This window comes from Onychostoma macrolepis, chromosome 08 (assembly GCF_012432095.1).
Source record: "Onychostoma macrolepis isolate SWU-2019 chromosome 08, ASM1243209v1, whole genome shotgun sequence".
Classification (NCBI taxonomy): domain Eukaryota; kingdom Metazoa; phylum Chordata; class Actinopteri; order Cypriniformes; family Cyprinidae; genus Onychostoma; species Onychostoma macrolepis.
Window position 1 is genome coordinate 18,186,423 of NC_081162.1, and position 16,430 is coordinate 18,202,852.

Below are 16,430 nucleotides of genomic sequence, written 5' to 3' on the forward strand. Positions count from 1 at the left end.
CAGCTCCAGTGCATGTTTAACATGAATTGTTTTACTGTATGTGCAGTTTATTGCAAGTTTAAAAAACTCAAGTTTCACAAAATGAATACATGCCAAATGTTCAAGAACATATATTGTCAGAAGGAATACTGAAAATTGCAGAAAACTTACAATCAAATTATTCAACAGAGAACAAGACCATGAAGTTTGAGTAAGTATTTCTTTTCATCTCGTTAATGGATGACAGAGAAATGTCAATAACTGAAATATTTGCAGGAAGAAAAGCATTTCCTGGCACATTTAAATAGTAAATAGGCACTGAATAGTATTATGAGCACTGATAATAGCAGGCCAATAATTTAAAAAAAGGTGACTTGCATTACTCAGTAAATAGTTTGATAGACAAAATATTAAAGTTACTTAATTTTGAAACTGTTCTTCACATGTTTTCATTCTGTCCTGGCTCAAAACACACAGGTCAAAGGGACCCACTGGGAAAAAAAAATCTGTACAAAAACGGAAAAGGTTCTGGTAATTTTCTGGCAGCACATTAACCATTAAGTTTGCAGACATTTCCTTTAACCAAAAACACACCACAATGCAATGCTAAATTCAAATTGCATAATAGATTTGCACTTCTGATCAATTAGGGGGGGTTCCATTCTCTGTTTTCATGTATTCTGGAATCTTTTTGCAAATGGAGTAATTGAAAGTTCTCATCTTCTCCTCCACTTTGACAAAGCCTGGCCGTTCTTCATGCCTGAAGAAGACGAGAGTCAGATGTCAATCAGAGGTTCACACACAAGCAAACAGTCAAGTATTACAATGTTAATGCATTAGATTATATTTACTTGTATGTCCAGCACTCCTTCATCAGTTCATACATGATCTCAGGACATCCAACAGGGCAATCCATACGATTCCCACTATCAATAAAACTCATGACCTCTGGGCCTTTCATTTTCTGCATAAGGAAAAGTAAATAGATGAAAAGTCACATGTGCAACTCATTGAAGTTGGTTTTAAGGACCGTGACAGTGTAAATATTTACCTTATAAGGCTTTCCTCCATAGGAGAAGGCCTCCCACATCGTAATGCCAAAGCTCCAAACGTCACTTTTGCTGGAGAACTTATGAAATTGAATGCACTCTGGTGCGTACCACTTCAGAGGCCATTTACCTCCTGTACGGGCCTACACACATACAAAACCACACTCTGAACAAATATTCGCTTTTTACCTTTTTATTACACCATCAATCAGTAGCATCTGGCTATTTAGTTATATCTCTGTATTGGGCCACTGATGGTCATGTGATTAGTCATGTGATTAACAAGGAACTAATCCAATTTTAAGTATATCTGACAGTGCAACATACTGTAGAAGATTTAATTAAATGTATAGAGAGAATTTAATTTCTCCAAGACTACAATGTGTCCCATTGAAGTACAAAGATGCACAATGTACTAAATGATATTAATTATAATTAAAGTGTAATTCCAAGTGTACACCTGAGAGCAGCCCACCTTGTAATAGTTGTCATCTGCACCTAGTGCCTTGGAGAGGCCAAAGTCGCTGATCTTGGCATATTGCTGGTTGACTAATAGTACATTACGGGCTGCAAGGTCTCTGTGCACAAAGTTCCTTCCTTCTAAATACTTCATCCCCATTGAGACTTGATGCATCAACATCACAATGTTTTCCATAGTGACCTGGTCCCTGAAAGGAGAAAAAAGAAAAAGTGTAATTTGATGTTATATTGATCAACTTGGGAATATTCTGATTTAGTCAGAACAATGTTTTTAATAACGACTCTATAATTCTAATAATGAATATAGAGATTTCAACCTTTAACACAAGTTGGAACAGAAATCACTATTAAATCACTGCAATCACAGCTAATGTTACTAAAATATATTTTATAACCATATATACCTTAGACTGCATAGCATATGTGACCCTGGACCACAAAACCAGTCTTAAGTCGCTGGGGTATATTTGTAGCAATAGCCAAAAATACATTGTATGGGTCAAAATGATCAATTTTTATTTTATGCCAAAAATCATCAGGATATTAAGTAAAGATCATGTTCCATGAAGATATTTTGTAAATTTCTTACCATAAATATATCAACACTTAATTTTTGATTAGTAATATGCATTGCTAAGAACTTAATTTGGACAATTTTAAAGGCGGTTTTCTCAATATTTTGATGTTTTTGCACCCTCAGATTCCAGATATTCATATAGTTGTATCTCGGCCAAATATTGTCCGATCCTAACAAACCATACATCAATGGAAAGCTTATTTATTCCGAAAAATTGACACTTAAGACTGGTTTTGTGGTTCAGGGTCACATATAGGTTCTAATGTAAAATATAGACTATATGTAGAAAAGAAATTCATATATTATTTGACTATATACAAAAGTTATAAATATTTTTATTCTGATTTACTCACTTCTTGCCAGAGAGAAACTTGTTGAGTGGGCCAGCGGGGGCCATTTCCATCACCAACATGAGCGCTTCAGCCTCACAGAGTCCAATCATACGCACAATGAACGGATCACTCAGCTGATGCATAATATGGGCCTCTCGCATCATTTCATCCTTTACTGATTTTTCATTCTCATTCTTCAACACTTTAATCGCCACATCAATCTGTTTGCTACACAACAGAAGGAAACATGTGCTTATTAAGTAAACTTAAAATCTTACAACACAAATTCTTCCACTCTTTGTAGTCACCTTTCCATTTTGAATACACCTTTCTTGACACAACCGAAGTTGCCTGAACCAAGCTCCACCTCGTCGACCATGAGCTTGTCTCTCTTGATGAACAGGGTCTTCTTCTTGCATTCATTTGGATCATCATAAGGACTGGTGAATGCATCATGGTCCATAGGCAACGATGGACGTGGAGACTCAGCTCCTGAAGGCTTGGGCACTGGGGAGCATCACAGCAGATGTTACATACATGAAGTTAGTAGTGTGCTAATTAACTTTTAAAAGTGCTAACTACTGCTAATATTGAAAACATTATTTGTTATAACTAACAAGTAAACATAAATATCCTTTTGGTAGCTGTAGTGCCTTTGCAGAAACACGTTTGCAACATATATGTTTTAAGCACACAGTGGTTAAAAATTCACATTTGAGCTACGATTGTGGAAAATTCTCTTAACGTGATGTTAACCACCGACCTTATTTTATTCATAAATTGAAAACCCATATAAATTCCAGCAGAAACACATGGTTAATGCAAATTCTCTTCTTCAAGACCACAAACTGCACAGCTCTACAGAAAAGTCAAGCAATTTATTTTTGTTGTTCTTTGTGCAAAAATATGTGGTCTGATTCCAGAGAGTTTAGCAGTAATAGCCAAAACTTTATGCATTTATCACTAAGACAGCTCAGAGACTCCGAGAGTTGGACTGTTTTTGTTTTAAACATATTTCAAGTAGACATAAATTTCTAGGGCATATTTGTTGATTTTATCACTGCTGTTAGACGGTTTCAATTTTCAAATGTTGTACCGATACAAACGTACCCATAGGGGGCGGTGTGTATCCATTGCCTCTCGGCCTCCTCTGAAACACACAAACAGAGACCCCTAACGATTAAACAAACGCACAATATTATTAGATGTCATAAAAAAATTGATGTTCTTTCAGACAGACTTACCGGTCCATTCGTAAGAACTAAAAGTGAAGAAGAGAAAAGAGAAGAAAAATATGATCTTAGCCATTTTTACTCACAAATAGCTAGTTATTTCAATGAAATCGTACCATGTCAAGCCCCAAGATTGAATGTTCAGAAATTTGTAGTGTGTATACAGAAATTTGTAGTTTTTACATTAAATGTTTTTAACATTAAAGTTTATACCTGATACTGCATTGCTTTGGTTGACACACGGTTCTCTCAGTACAGTAACGAGACCATCAGGCTTCATCTTTAAATACTCCACCAGCTGCCCTCCATAGGAATATAATTATGACAAAAAAACATCAACGACAACTACAATAATAAAAATCACACAACGACTTTGTAAAATCTTTATATATCTAGATACATTTTGACATGGTCGTAAATTATTATTGTATTCGTCTATCTATTGGATGTTTTTGCTTGCTTTGCAGATCAGTATGACTTTTATTCATTCACAGGATATGAATTCTTGATACCAACAATTCAGCTTTCACTGGTTAAAATGCTTATTCTTGATATCAAGAATATAATTTTTTACTAGTTGAAATTTAATTCCTGATATCAAGAATTCGATTTCTGCGCGTGCTGACGTCATTGTTGATATCAAAAATTAATATTTTTATTAGTGGAAATGTAATTGCTGATATCAAAAAATTGCCATTGTTACTAGTGGAAATCCAATTCCTGATATCAAGAATTAGCATTTTAACTATAGTGAAAATTGAATTGTTGATCAAGAATTCATATCCTGTGAACGAATCAAAGTCAAAACAGCTTGCCATAGATCAGATCTTAAGCTATTATACTAAAACAAAGTTTCAATATTTTAAAACAACTTAATATGCACGTTTTTTTCTTGTGCAATACTTTAAATTATTATTTAATTTAATAATTATGTGGTGCCAAACACCACAGACAGCATGTACAAATAAAAAAAATAATTATGTAACTTTTTGCACAAAACTATATATACTCTTTTTGGAACTAAATATAATAAATTAAAATACATAAATGTTAAAGCTCATTTTGTAAAAGCAATTACATTCTAGCGGCGTTGTGTGAAGGCTATTTTTACCCCTCAGTCTTTTTTTACTCCTTAATAAAGTGGAATATGAGATGACTGACTCTTTGATGGGTGAAGCATACCTGCCACACAGTGTCAAATTTAGTTCCCTCTGGCATTGCGTATTTCCCCGATTTGTCGTGCAATATCTGATAATGGTATACTGTTTTTCCGTATGTCACTGACAGCGCGAACGTGCCAAAATCTTCTCTCTCTCGGACTCTGGAAAACAAAACAAATTACAAGATCACAGGTCAGCTATTTGTTTACCGGGTCCGGTGATGTGCCATCTGAGTTATAGGAGTAACATGAATATGTCATCTCGACCAATCCTGCTGTGTGTCTTTCTGAATTTCCTATTTTGCAGAGAAAGCTTTTTGAGGTAATGTAGATGAGCGAATACAGCATCTACAGCCAAAATAATTTTGTAATCATCCGCTTTTCCTTCATTTTACTCATTACATCACCAAAATACCCAACTCTGTCTCTGCTACAAACAATATTGTTCATCAGATTTGCCTCTAAAAGCAGCCCATGTGTCATCATGACATTTCTACGCTGGCCGAGAGAGCTCAACGCACTGCAAATAGAAAAACCACCTGCAAATTAAGAAAAGAACTTCATCGATTTGACAACACACGCGCTGCCAATGCTCGCAACACAACCAAATAAAGAAACGCACTGCAAATAGAAAAAAACAACTGCAAATTAAGAAAACGACTTTGTCACTTTGATAACACACGCGCTGCAAATGCTCACAACACAACCAAACAAAGAAACACACTGCAAATTCTCACAACACAACAAACAAAGAAACGCGCTGCAAATAAAATTCTTTATTTGGTAAAAATCTATATTTAGTTGTGAGCATTTGCAGTGCGTTTCTTTATTTGTGACCCTGGACCACAAAACCAGTCTTAAGTGTCAGTTTTTGGAAATTGAGATATATACATCAACTGAAAGCTGAATAAATAAGCTTTCCATTGATGTATGTTAGTTTGTTAGGATCGGACAATATTTGGCCGAGATACAACTATTTGAATATCTGGAATCTGAGGGTGCAAAAAAATCTAAATATTGAGAAAACTGCCTTTAAAGTTGTCCAAATGAAGTTCTTAGCAATGCATATTACTAATCAAAAATGAAGTTTTGATATATTTACGCTAAGAAATTTACAAAATATCTTTATGGAACATGATCTTTACTTAATATCCTAATGATTTTTGGCATAAAAGAAAAATCGATAATTTTGACCCATACAATGTATTTTTGGATATTGCTACAAATATACCCCAGCGACTTAAGGAAGGTTTTGTGGTCCAGGGTCACATTTGTTTGTGTTGTGAGTATTTGCAGCACCTGCTGTCAAACTGATGAAGATGTTTTCTTGATTTGCTGGTGCTTTTTCTATTTGCATGTGTTTTCTGAAGTTGCAGCGCGTTGAGCTGTCTCGGCCACCGTACATTTCCACCCTAACGCTGCAGGAAAACTTCAGACTGACTCGAGCTCTTCACTTACAGGAACTTTCCATCAGGCTGAGATCCTGAGTACAGTCGTCTCTCACCCTCCTGGCGAGGGATCTTGCCGTGGAACCAGGGCATTTTCTCATGCGCTGTGGTGGCAATCAGTTTCTCTAGCTGTGGGGCCTGGCTAATGATGGCTTGTTCCATGGCTTCCCCCTAAAACAGATAACATAATATTTCATTTTTTTGATCTCTTATTAAAAATGGTCAAAAATGTCCTCAATGTTGGAGACTGACAATAAAAATGCATATTTTGTAAAGAAAAAATGGTGCAAACGCATTTAAATAAGAGGTACAGACCATAATGGTGTGATCTGCAAAAGACTTTAATGTGTACGCAAGACTATTTTTTCTAATGTCTCAATGCAAACATAACTTTAAGGGATCCATTGTACAGTTAACTATAAAAATGAAAAGCATGAATTCTAAAGAATAATTGACATAATAATTGTTGAAAAATTGTGCAAATGTAAGAATGTATGTTAGTACACTTTTCATTTTAAAGTTAGAAGAACTTAAATGTTGCCACTTAAAATATGATTAATTGGACAGCCCACCTAAAAAAAATAAGATTCTGTCATCATGTACTCACCAAAACCTGAATGACTTACTTTCCTCTGTGGAACATTAAATAAGATTTTCAGATTTTATTTTTGTTTTTTTGTCTAAGTCAGTGTTAACCAAAACTATTTCACATCTTTCCTGCTTCGTCTGTTTGTAACGACATGAGTAAATGATGGCAGAATTTTCATTTTTGGTTTAACTATCCCTTTAATGCAAGTATAACCCTATATAATTTATGCAGATCAGAACATTTTTCAGGTTTACATCACTATAAAATGATTTTGTGCTGTGTTGAACTACTTTCTCAAGTCCCCAATTATATATTTTGCTTAAAGCATACAAAACGGCAGTTACTAGGTTGGAAAAAGGTGATATGGAACCGTAAATCCTAGAACTATTTCATAGCCACACTGTTATTGAATATTAATCCAAACCTTGCTTGTTAACCAATCAGAATCAAATCTGTTTTGAACCTCTTACCTCCAGGTGCCAAGTCTGCCGCACATATTCCCTGAGCATATTTTCCCTCAGGCTGTCAAAGACGCCCGTCTTGATTTGCGTCTCAGCCGATCGCAGGCAGGGTTTTCTCAAGGTGCACATGAGCCCATCGGGGTCTTTGCTGTAGTACTCACAGAGCTCAGCAGGTCCGCAGTGAGGCTTCCCACCTGCGATGCAGTATGTGCCGTTGAGCTGTTTTTCAATGGAGTAATGGTAGAACTCCAGGTTCCAGACCAGGGACAGGACGTAGCCGCCCAAGCTGCGGAGGCACTGGCGCAAGAGGAAGATGCCGTCTCCCATGCCGGCCAGCTTCAGGTGCTCCTCGGCCTCCGAGCGACTGATGCTGCCATAGAAGAACGGGAGGTCCGCGGCAGGGTCGGACATGATGGAGGCGACGAGGGGTCGAAGACTAGATCAGAAGCTGTGGAAAATGATGTTTGAGAGAGAAAGAGAGAAAACCAGAGAGAGCGAGAGAGATTGAAGTGACTGATAACTTCAGCAAAATGGGGCAAACTGTTGTGAGCATGTGTTTTTGCTGATGTGGGATGTGGGAGGATGTTTCCCGTCTGAAAGCATCTCTCCCTCTTTTCTCAGTTTCCCTCTTTATATCTCAAACATGGACATTTTTGTCTTTTGACGGCCCTGTGTGATCAAAAAATTGGTATATGTAGAGGTATATAGAGTTAATAAGAGAACATGTAAAAGTTGGTGTGGTTGGCGCTTTAGCGCTTTGCAACCAGCAAAGTCTCGCATTCGGATCGAATCACCACAACAGGAAACTCAAGACATATCCTTCCCCGCCCCCGCCAGCTCTTATATGACAACCCTCCACCCTGCGCAGGTGCTGATGCTTCAAAAATGTTCCTAAGCTTGTCAACAGACTCATGCTTTGCTGAAACACTCTCTGGGACTGAAAGAAAATCAAGCAGATAATTAAAAATGCTGTACTTGCAGATATCAAAAAGGCACAAAGATGTGGACCATGAAACACGCGTTTGTAACGGACTTCCTCATGATGAACATTTTCCAGTGACTGAATGCTAGCGATGTGTAGGAAAGTATAGGAGGTCAGTGATGAAACATATAAGCATCATGTTTTCACCAGAAAGTGAAAACTGCACGAAAACAAAACAAAAAAATCCCTACTGCTTTTCTCAACGCCTCACACTTTAGATTCCATCGTTTTATGCAAATGTTCTGACAGTGTCTTCTAGACACAATGGCACATGGCCTGAGGTGGCATCGCATGGAGTGACAACATGTGGAAGACCCTAGACAGGCAGCTTTGATTTAAACCACAGCTTCCTGGACACAGAGCTGCCCACACTTACAGGGATGACAACGGTTGAAGACACAGAGAAAGACCCACAGCCACACATGTACACACACACACATTCAAGCCTTGTCTTAAACCACCACAGGCCACAGCAAAGACACTGGGGGACAGTGCACTGTCTGAGAGGAAACATGAGACTCATGAGGCAATTTGATCCTTTCCATTTTACATTTGGAACTTAATGTAGGTGTGATGTTGCAATTTTTTACCATTATTATTTATGTAACCCTTGACTATAACACAACATGAAGGATCTATAAAATCTGCTCAAAAATAACAAATTTCATAAATTATGGGTTATTAGATAACTGATGGTGATTGTATTTAACATTATTTTAGCTATATAAATTACATTTTAACACACACACATAAATGTATATATATATATATATATATATACACACATGTGACCCTGGACCACAAAACCAGTCATAAGTGTCAATTTTTCGAAATTGGGATTTATGCATCATCTATATCTCCATTGATATATGGTTTGTTAGGATTGGACTATATTTGGCCAAGATACAACTATTTGAAAATCTGGAATCTGAGGATGCAAAAAAATCTAAATACTGAGAAAATCGCCTTTAAAATTGTCCAAATGAAGTTCTTAGCAATGCATATTACTAATCAAAAATGAAGTTTTGATTTGTTTACGGTAGGAAATTTACAAAATATCTTCATGGAACATGATCTTTACTTAATGTCCTAATGATTTTTGGCATAAAAGAAAAATCTATAATTTTGACTTATACAATGTATTTTTTGGCTATCGCTATAAATATATCCAAAACTTTTGTTTTTTTTGTCCAGGGTCACATATATATATTACGTATTAGGCTTCAGCCTTCGATCCTAAAGGATAAGCAGTTTTGGATAAATGGATATTATTTAAATATTGCATTAATAAACATTAAATATGTGCATATTTAGAAATTATATACATATAGATTATATTTAAATTCAAACAATTTAAATGTATATATTTATATTTATATTAATAATATAATCATTTTGGGAAAGTAGAGGTAGTACTTAGGTCTACTAGTTTGAATTTGTATTTTCAGCCTTCAAAGATGTCTCCTCAAGATAGATGTGTCAATGTTAAGCGGAAATTGTAATGGAATTTAATAATTTGTATGTCTAAACATTATTTTCCGGTGTGAAAGATGAGTGACGATATTGTGGCCGAGCCTCATCGAAACATCTTCTCTTCCGTAATGGCGGAAATTTTATCATTGCGAACAAAAAGTCTCATGCATTCAGAAGCAAGCAATCATCTGAGATGGGTGTTTGCTGTCTATTTAATCTATAAAAGGAGCTTTGAAATTGAGCGGCTTTGAAAACTATTCAAGACATAAATAAGATCAAGGTGTTCAGGCATACGCTCGTTTTTAAGGTTGTTTAGAAGTACTTCTAATTTTGGAGATTTTGGAGATGAATTTAAAGCTAAGAAACCTAAGTTGGTACAGCTCATTTGATTGAGTTCACTAAAATGCCCCAATAATTGTTTCATCATTTTTACAGATTTTCCATGTTCTGAACACAAGAATCTGAACTATGCTACTTAATGAGCCCTAAAATATTCACAGAGTTTATGTCCATAGACCCAAACTCAACTGCCATGAATGGAAAATAACTTTGTTCAAACAGGCAAAATAGCCTACAATGGAAACGAAAACCTTCTTTTTCCTATACCTAAAAGGCTATTTGACCCCCGCCCTTATCAAGACTGCTCACTTAGTTGTTTTCTTTTTTTTTATTACTCTTTTTCTTGTCCAACTTTGCATGATTTTGTGCCCATATTTAGATGGTCTCACAGGACCACTGAAATATCACGGGCATTCAGGCAGTGAAACGGTCTGGATTCTCGCCACCAAACAGAGCAGTGAAACCTTTGAGTTACTTGTGATTCAGTGTTCCACATAGTGCATACTGATGCTTTATGGTAAAATAATGAATTCTGGAAAACACTGATTTCAATCAAGCAGAATTAAAAGAAGTGTCACCTGTTTGTGCTATGTTATTAAAGTAATGGGACTCAAAATATTGAATTGCCAAAAATACACGTACAATCTTTTAAAATCATTTACCTGTTAATTTAGAATGTACTTAATGTACTTAAAAATTACAATTGCACATTTGGTTCAAGCCAATTAACAGCATCTGAAACTTTGCAGATCTTCTGCACCTGTTCTGCAGTTCAATAAATATTTTATCTTTGTGCTATCTTTTGTGCTGCTCTGCGGTGCTAGTGATGCTATTTTATGTTTGCAGAGACACATATAAACCTTCCGACTGCATATTATGTACAATTCATATACATTTGCATAATAAAACAAACTTAAAAAGCATAAACTGACTAAATGCATAATATTTTTGAACATGGCTACAATTTGGATCCATGCTGGCAATCATAAACTCATGAAAAATCCCATTAAACAATCATTTATTGATAATAATTCTACCTGTGAAAAAAGTTACAATTCTTTGCAGTGCTTAAAATTATAATAAATAAACTTCAAGATAAGGTTTGAAATTTGCACACTTGACTTTCCGCGTTAAGAACATGCTTTACAACACAGCACATCTGCTCAGACAGCCCTCAAAAGTGTTGCTTAACATTCATACATATATGCCAGCAAGATGTTACAAATTAGGCTGATATCTACAATCTTAATTTAATGTAATGGTTATGTGTCTGTATGGTATTTGACCTCTGCTGAACATTCATTTGCTAATATCACTCCTCATTTGCACGTTACATGTCTGACATTTTGATCGACCTTGAAAGGTTGTGAATTTGCCTCAGGATAAGATAAGAACAGACGGTTCTTGGCAGACAGAGCCAAAAAAAGCTAGAATAATCTTATTAAACACTCACCGTGGCCTGTAGCTGAAATCCAGGAAGAGAGGGATAGAAAGAAAAAGAGAGAGAGTGAGAAAAAAAGAGTGGATGAACTGGTGAAGGAGTTATAACAAATGTATTTAGTCTGCCGAAGTGATGAAGCTCTCTGATCTGGCTTGTACGCTAGATGGTTTCTATGCTTGCCAAGTTGTGTGTGTGTGTGTGTGTGTGTGTGTGTGAGCTTGAGAGAAAACGTGTGCGCTTATGTGTGAGTATGGGTCTCTGTGTGTTTCTATGCACACAGGTGAACTGTGTGGGCTGCTCGACTCACTCAAATTTGCATTCTCTTCAGGCTTCTCAGAAACTGTAACTTACTTTCTCACCCAAGTCTTGGGATGTAACCGCTGAATGTTTTGAAACGCTGTGCTGCAGACTAATGCCTAAAACAGTTACAAAAAATTGCTTCATATATTTTGCATTCAGTTGGTTTAGGGACCCATTAAAGCATTTGGGACATATATTTGGAGCAATGCACAGTGAAAACTCTCTTGAACAAATATCATTATATGGTTTTATTATCACACGCAGAAAAAGAATAAAATAAATCTTTAACTTGGAAAACATCAAAGCAAGAGTCAGAACTTAATTTACCTCATGCTCTGTTGAGTCTGTTTTAGTGTATTTATGTTTGGGTTCCCAAAGACCCCTAATGTCTAAAGTGTGTAATAATAATAATAATTTTCAAATTACTTTCTCCCATTTTAAATGCTTTTTTGGACCTAATAAAAACATTTGACTGATTAAAATTATTGAGGTTTCAATTCTTTTTTCCCCCTCCATAAAGTAGACATGCACTTTTTGAAAGAAATGTAGGCCTAACTGATCCAGTATACACTGTAAAACAAGATTTTTAAGTTGTAAATAAAACAAATATTATTTTAGTATTTCAGTGAAAATTATTTCAAAGTAAATTGTACTTTTTTTTTTTTTTTTACTGTAATAATTCTGCTTCTGTTTGGGGTCAATTTGGCCACAGCAAAAATGTAATGTATAAATTTATAATAAAACAAATAAAAATGCTGCACTACAAACTATGATCAAAGAATCTTATGTGAATATACATTGCATTTATTGATGTCTTTACCTAGACTAGAGACCTCAAACAGAACCCTTTTGAAGTTAAAATTGTGTTTATAATAGCTCTCAAAAGATTAAGAAATGTCATGAAGTATCAACCTGATACTTCTATGTTATGTTGTTTTAGATTAAAAGAGCCTCGTTTCTTAGACACAAACCCGACAAGAACTTTTTTTTGTTTTAATTCACGCCTGTTCTTCATTTCAATGTGAAGGTAAAGGAATCACGTTTTCCTCTGAGGGTTCGTAACTGTTGACGACAGCGCATCTGGTATCCGGCTCTGTTTAGGGGGGTATCCGATATCCAACAGGTGATCGAGGCGGCCCCCTCTGAGCACGAGTTCATCAAAGCGAATGTAACGGTGCGACGCACAGAGCGCGATTGTTTTTTGCGGTGGCTCCTCCCTGCGTTCACAGTCCGTCTTCCTGCAAACGAGCGCTGTGCAGAAAGCGCTGTAGCATGGGGAAGTCGGATTCATTTGAAAGAATCGATTCGTTCGGACGGTTCGTTTCAAATTAAGCTGTTCAAAAAGATTCGAACTGTTCCAAGAAATGTTACGTTTGTTCTGAAATGCTCCTGTTTACTACGAAGTGTTCGAATGTTTTAGAGATAGGCGTCGAGTGTGTATTTGTGGGTAAGAGCAGGAAGTGTTTGTTGTAACACCATAAGTTTAACAACTAGAAATGATCTAGGTTACAAGGAGAAATTACTAATATAGATTTCTCCTGACATTTCTTTTGAGCCCTGATAGTAAAAACGTCCTTTATTACAACAGGATTTCAGGACAAAAAAATAAACAAACAAACAAACAAAAACATTCTGAGGTAAGAAAGTAGCATACCTATTCATTATTGGATCATAAATTAACTAATGATTATTCTAATGAATAAGGAATGAATATGAATTCATTTGCTAGTAAATATTAGAACTGGTATTATCTGAATCAACAGGTTTTCTTGTTTAATTGGATTTATGCACCAAAGACACGCCCATTTTTCTACAACCTCGCAGCTTTGGTGTTTATGCGTTACCTGTCAAGCAAGAGCAAGCTGTCATCTTTCCAAACGACGAAACGCGACGTTCTCACGCGTCGTTGTTTTCCTCTGCTTTTCTCTTTTCGGACGTGTAGGCCGTTGCTGACAAGTAGTAGCCTAAACATTCAAACTCACTTAAACCGCGTCGAATTCAGAGTAACGTTAGCCTACTTACCGCGCAAAATGACTGACATGTAGAACGCCCCTCAAAAGGCCTTCTGAATTGCCAAACCAAGAAGCTCAACTCCACTTTTAGGCTATTTTCCTGTTACAGACCAGTGTCACAATGATGATATCTCAAGATAGTTATTTCAATTATAGGCTATCTTTAATTGAGTAGACTTATTTCTGCTTTTATTTCCATAAAAATCGCTTGCTGCACTTTTAATGTATTTATAGATTTGATTTGTTGTTCATTTCTCCTAGTTTTATTGCTTTTATTTTAACTTAAAAACGAAGTGGGTTTGAAATTATGAAGGATAATAACTATGTTGCGAACTATTGAGACCAGCGTGAGACGCGTCTCTCTTACCGCGTGCGAATCGGCTCAATCGAATCCCTAAAAAGAACCTGTTCAAAAGAACGATTCGTTTGCGAATCAGACATCACCAAATCGCAGTCCGAACTCAGTTCCTCTCTCCAGCGGCAAGACTGAAGGAAGCAGAGAAACCACGCAGCACCAGAGCACAGTCCACCGGCTCATCTCAGTATGTGGCAGAGAACTACCCGGTGTTGAAGGAGGACGACAGACCAGACGGAGGTCGGCAAGTCTCAGGGTCGTCAAATTGCACGCTCCTGGACAATTAAACGGTAAGGTCGTTGTCAAACGACTTTGTTCATTTAAACTTATATTATGGCAGTGCAAATGAATGCATTGCAAACGTGCATGGTTATCATTCTCATTTTTAATACATATGCAAGTCCATTCTGCTGTCAGTTTGTTACATGCAGTTATATGAAACTAAAATGATGAAGGCAGCAGCGCTGTCAGACCAGCTGGTGATCACTCTAGCAGAAAGCAGAAATATCTCTCTTTGTCTGTGGGGTTCAGAGTCGAAGCCTTTGCCAAGAGTCTCCGAGGAACGCGTCCAGTTCCCTAGGCTACTTAATAAATTATCCGCTCTTGTAATATTTCCATTAATGCCTGATTACAGCTGCTATCAAATGGAATGACTGGTAGACAAAAAATGAAGAGTTACAGAGCAACAATCTCCCCCATGAAATATATAGTTATTATACAAGCATAATACTGCACTATTTGGCTTTTCGAGACACAGCCAATTGAAAGTTGGATAAATTATGTAGTTTGAATGCGTAAGTTGGCAACGAGGACGCCCAGGAGACCTGCTCCCTGTCAGGTAGAGCAGTGGTTCCCAACTCTGTTCCTGGAGGCCCCCCAACAATACACATTTTGGACGTCTCCCTAATCAAACGCACCTGATTCAACTCATCAGTTTGTTAGTGGAGGCTCCAAGAGTTGAAATGGGTGTGTCAGATGAGACATCCAAAATGCGTGCTGTTGGGGGCCCTCCAGGAACAGGTTTGGGAACCGCTGAGGCAGAGCGAGCGCTTCTCCTGGAACTCCATGCCTGTCTGTGCACATCTACCTGTGATGGAGAGAGCTTGGGTTAGCTGCTGGAAACTACAAGTCTTAGGCCTATATTTAGACTTTGATATCAGACATAGCCTTATGTTTGTTATTTAGGAAGGTAACTTGCAGAGCATCTTGATTTGCGGAGAACTTTTTATGCAAAGTAACTACAAGAACTGCTCCATGGTTCCAATGCTTATGGGGAAAAAATAAATAAATAAATAAAAATCCAGGGCTTGAAATTGGAATGGAAATTAAGTTTTTAGTGAGTATAAATATTTTAAATATAGCTATTTCATTTGTTTGAAATTTGTATTTTGAATGATGGCTTTTGAAAATGCTTATCCGTGTAATAATAATGAATAACTGGAAAAATTATGAAAAAGTCATGGAAATTCATGGGTCTAATGGTATGGGAACTTGATCTGCTGTTCTTCCAGCAGCTGCCAAATGATTTGGTTAAATCTTTGTGTTGTCTCTAGTTGATCCATTAAACCAGGGGTTTTCAAACTGAAAAAACCCTAAATCAATAAGTTAATAATAAGTTAAAATAAATAAATAAATAATACATTAAAATGTACAAACAGTAAAGTACTAGGTAACACTTTATTTTAAGGTGTCCTTGTTACACATTACATGTACTTACTATTATAATAACAATAAATTATGCATAATTACATGACAGTAACCCTAATCCTAACCTAACCATATAGTAAGTACATGTAGTTAATTAATATTACTCAGTACTTAAATAATTACACTGTAACAAGGACACCTTAAAGGTGCCATAGAATGCATTGATACAATATTTTAAATTGTTCTCTGATATCTACATAGAAGGTATGTGGCTTAGGTAAGGGCAAAAATTCTCCAGAAACAGTTTTACATGTCCATTTACAACCCTAGGATTTCTCCCTAGAATGAAACGGTCTGTTATTGGCTTATTTGGAAGGGTCATGAATAATAATGTTGAGCTCTGCTCTGATTGGCTGTTTCACAGTGCGGCTGATTTCAGTAGCTTACAGGAAGAAAACACAGGGAAAATATATATTTCAATACTTTCTCGTGCAGTTATATCGTCGGGTAATTATACTGTAAATAAAATGCGGGCATCAGGGAGCCGCTATTAATATGGTGGGCATTGAAACTGC

At 36.5% G+C, this 16,430-nt stretch overlaps 2 protein-coding genes across 4 annotated transcripts in view; one reads left to right on the plus strand and one right to left on the minus strand.

Annotated features, from left to right (window-relative positions):
* LOC131545513 (tyrosine-protein kinase ZAP-70) lies at positions 1-13,815 on the minus strand. 2 transcript variants are annotated; one of them, XM_058784399.1, is made up of 13 exons: positions 13,686-13,815; positions 7,316-7,754; positions 6,267-6,427; positions 4,832-4,970; positions 3,863-3,947; positions 3,662-3,678; positions 3,528-3,567; positions 2,726-2,924; positions 2,439-2,645; positions 1,504-1,696; positions 1,031-1,171; positions 831-943; positions 1-739 (listed from the first exon to the last, which is right to left on the minus strand). In XM_058784399.1, the coding sequence occupies exons 2-13, from the start codon at positions 7,715-7,717 to the stop codon at positions 622-624; spliced, it is 1,815 nt and encodes a 604-aa protein (XP_058640382.1). In that variant the 5' UTR covers positions 7,718-7,754; positions 13,686-13,815; the 3' UTR covers positions 1-621. The 2 variants fall into 2 exon arrangements, with proteins under 2 accessions (XP_058640382.1, XP_058640381.1); XM_058784398.1 differs by lacking the exon at positions 13,686-13,815 and adding an exon at positions 11,554-11,820.
* A 524-nt stretch (positions 13,816-14,339) lies between these two features.
* adamts10 (ADAM metallopeptidase with thrombospondin type 1 motif, 10) overlaps positions 14,340-16,430 on the plus strand; it is a 59,964-nt gene continuing 57,873 nt past the window's right edge. For both annotated transcript variants that reach the window (XM_058784393.1, XM_058784395.1), the window contains exon 1: positions 14,340-14,498. The gene's annotated coding sequence lies outside the window, so the exon portion shown is untranslated. The remainder of the gene's footprint in view (positions 14,499-16,430) is intronic.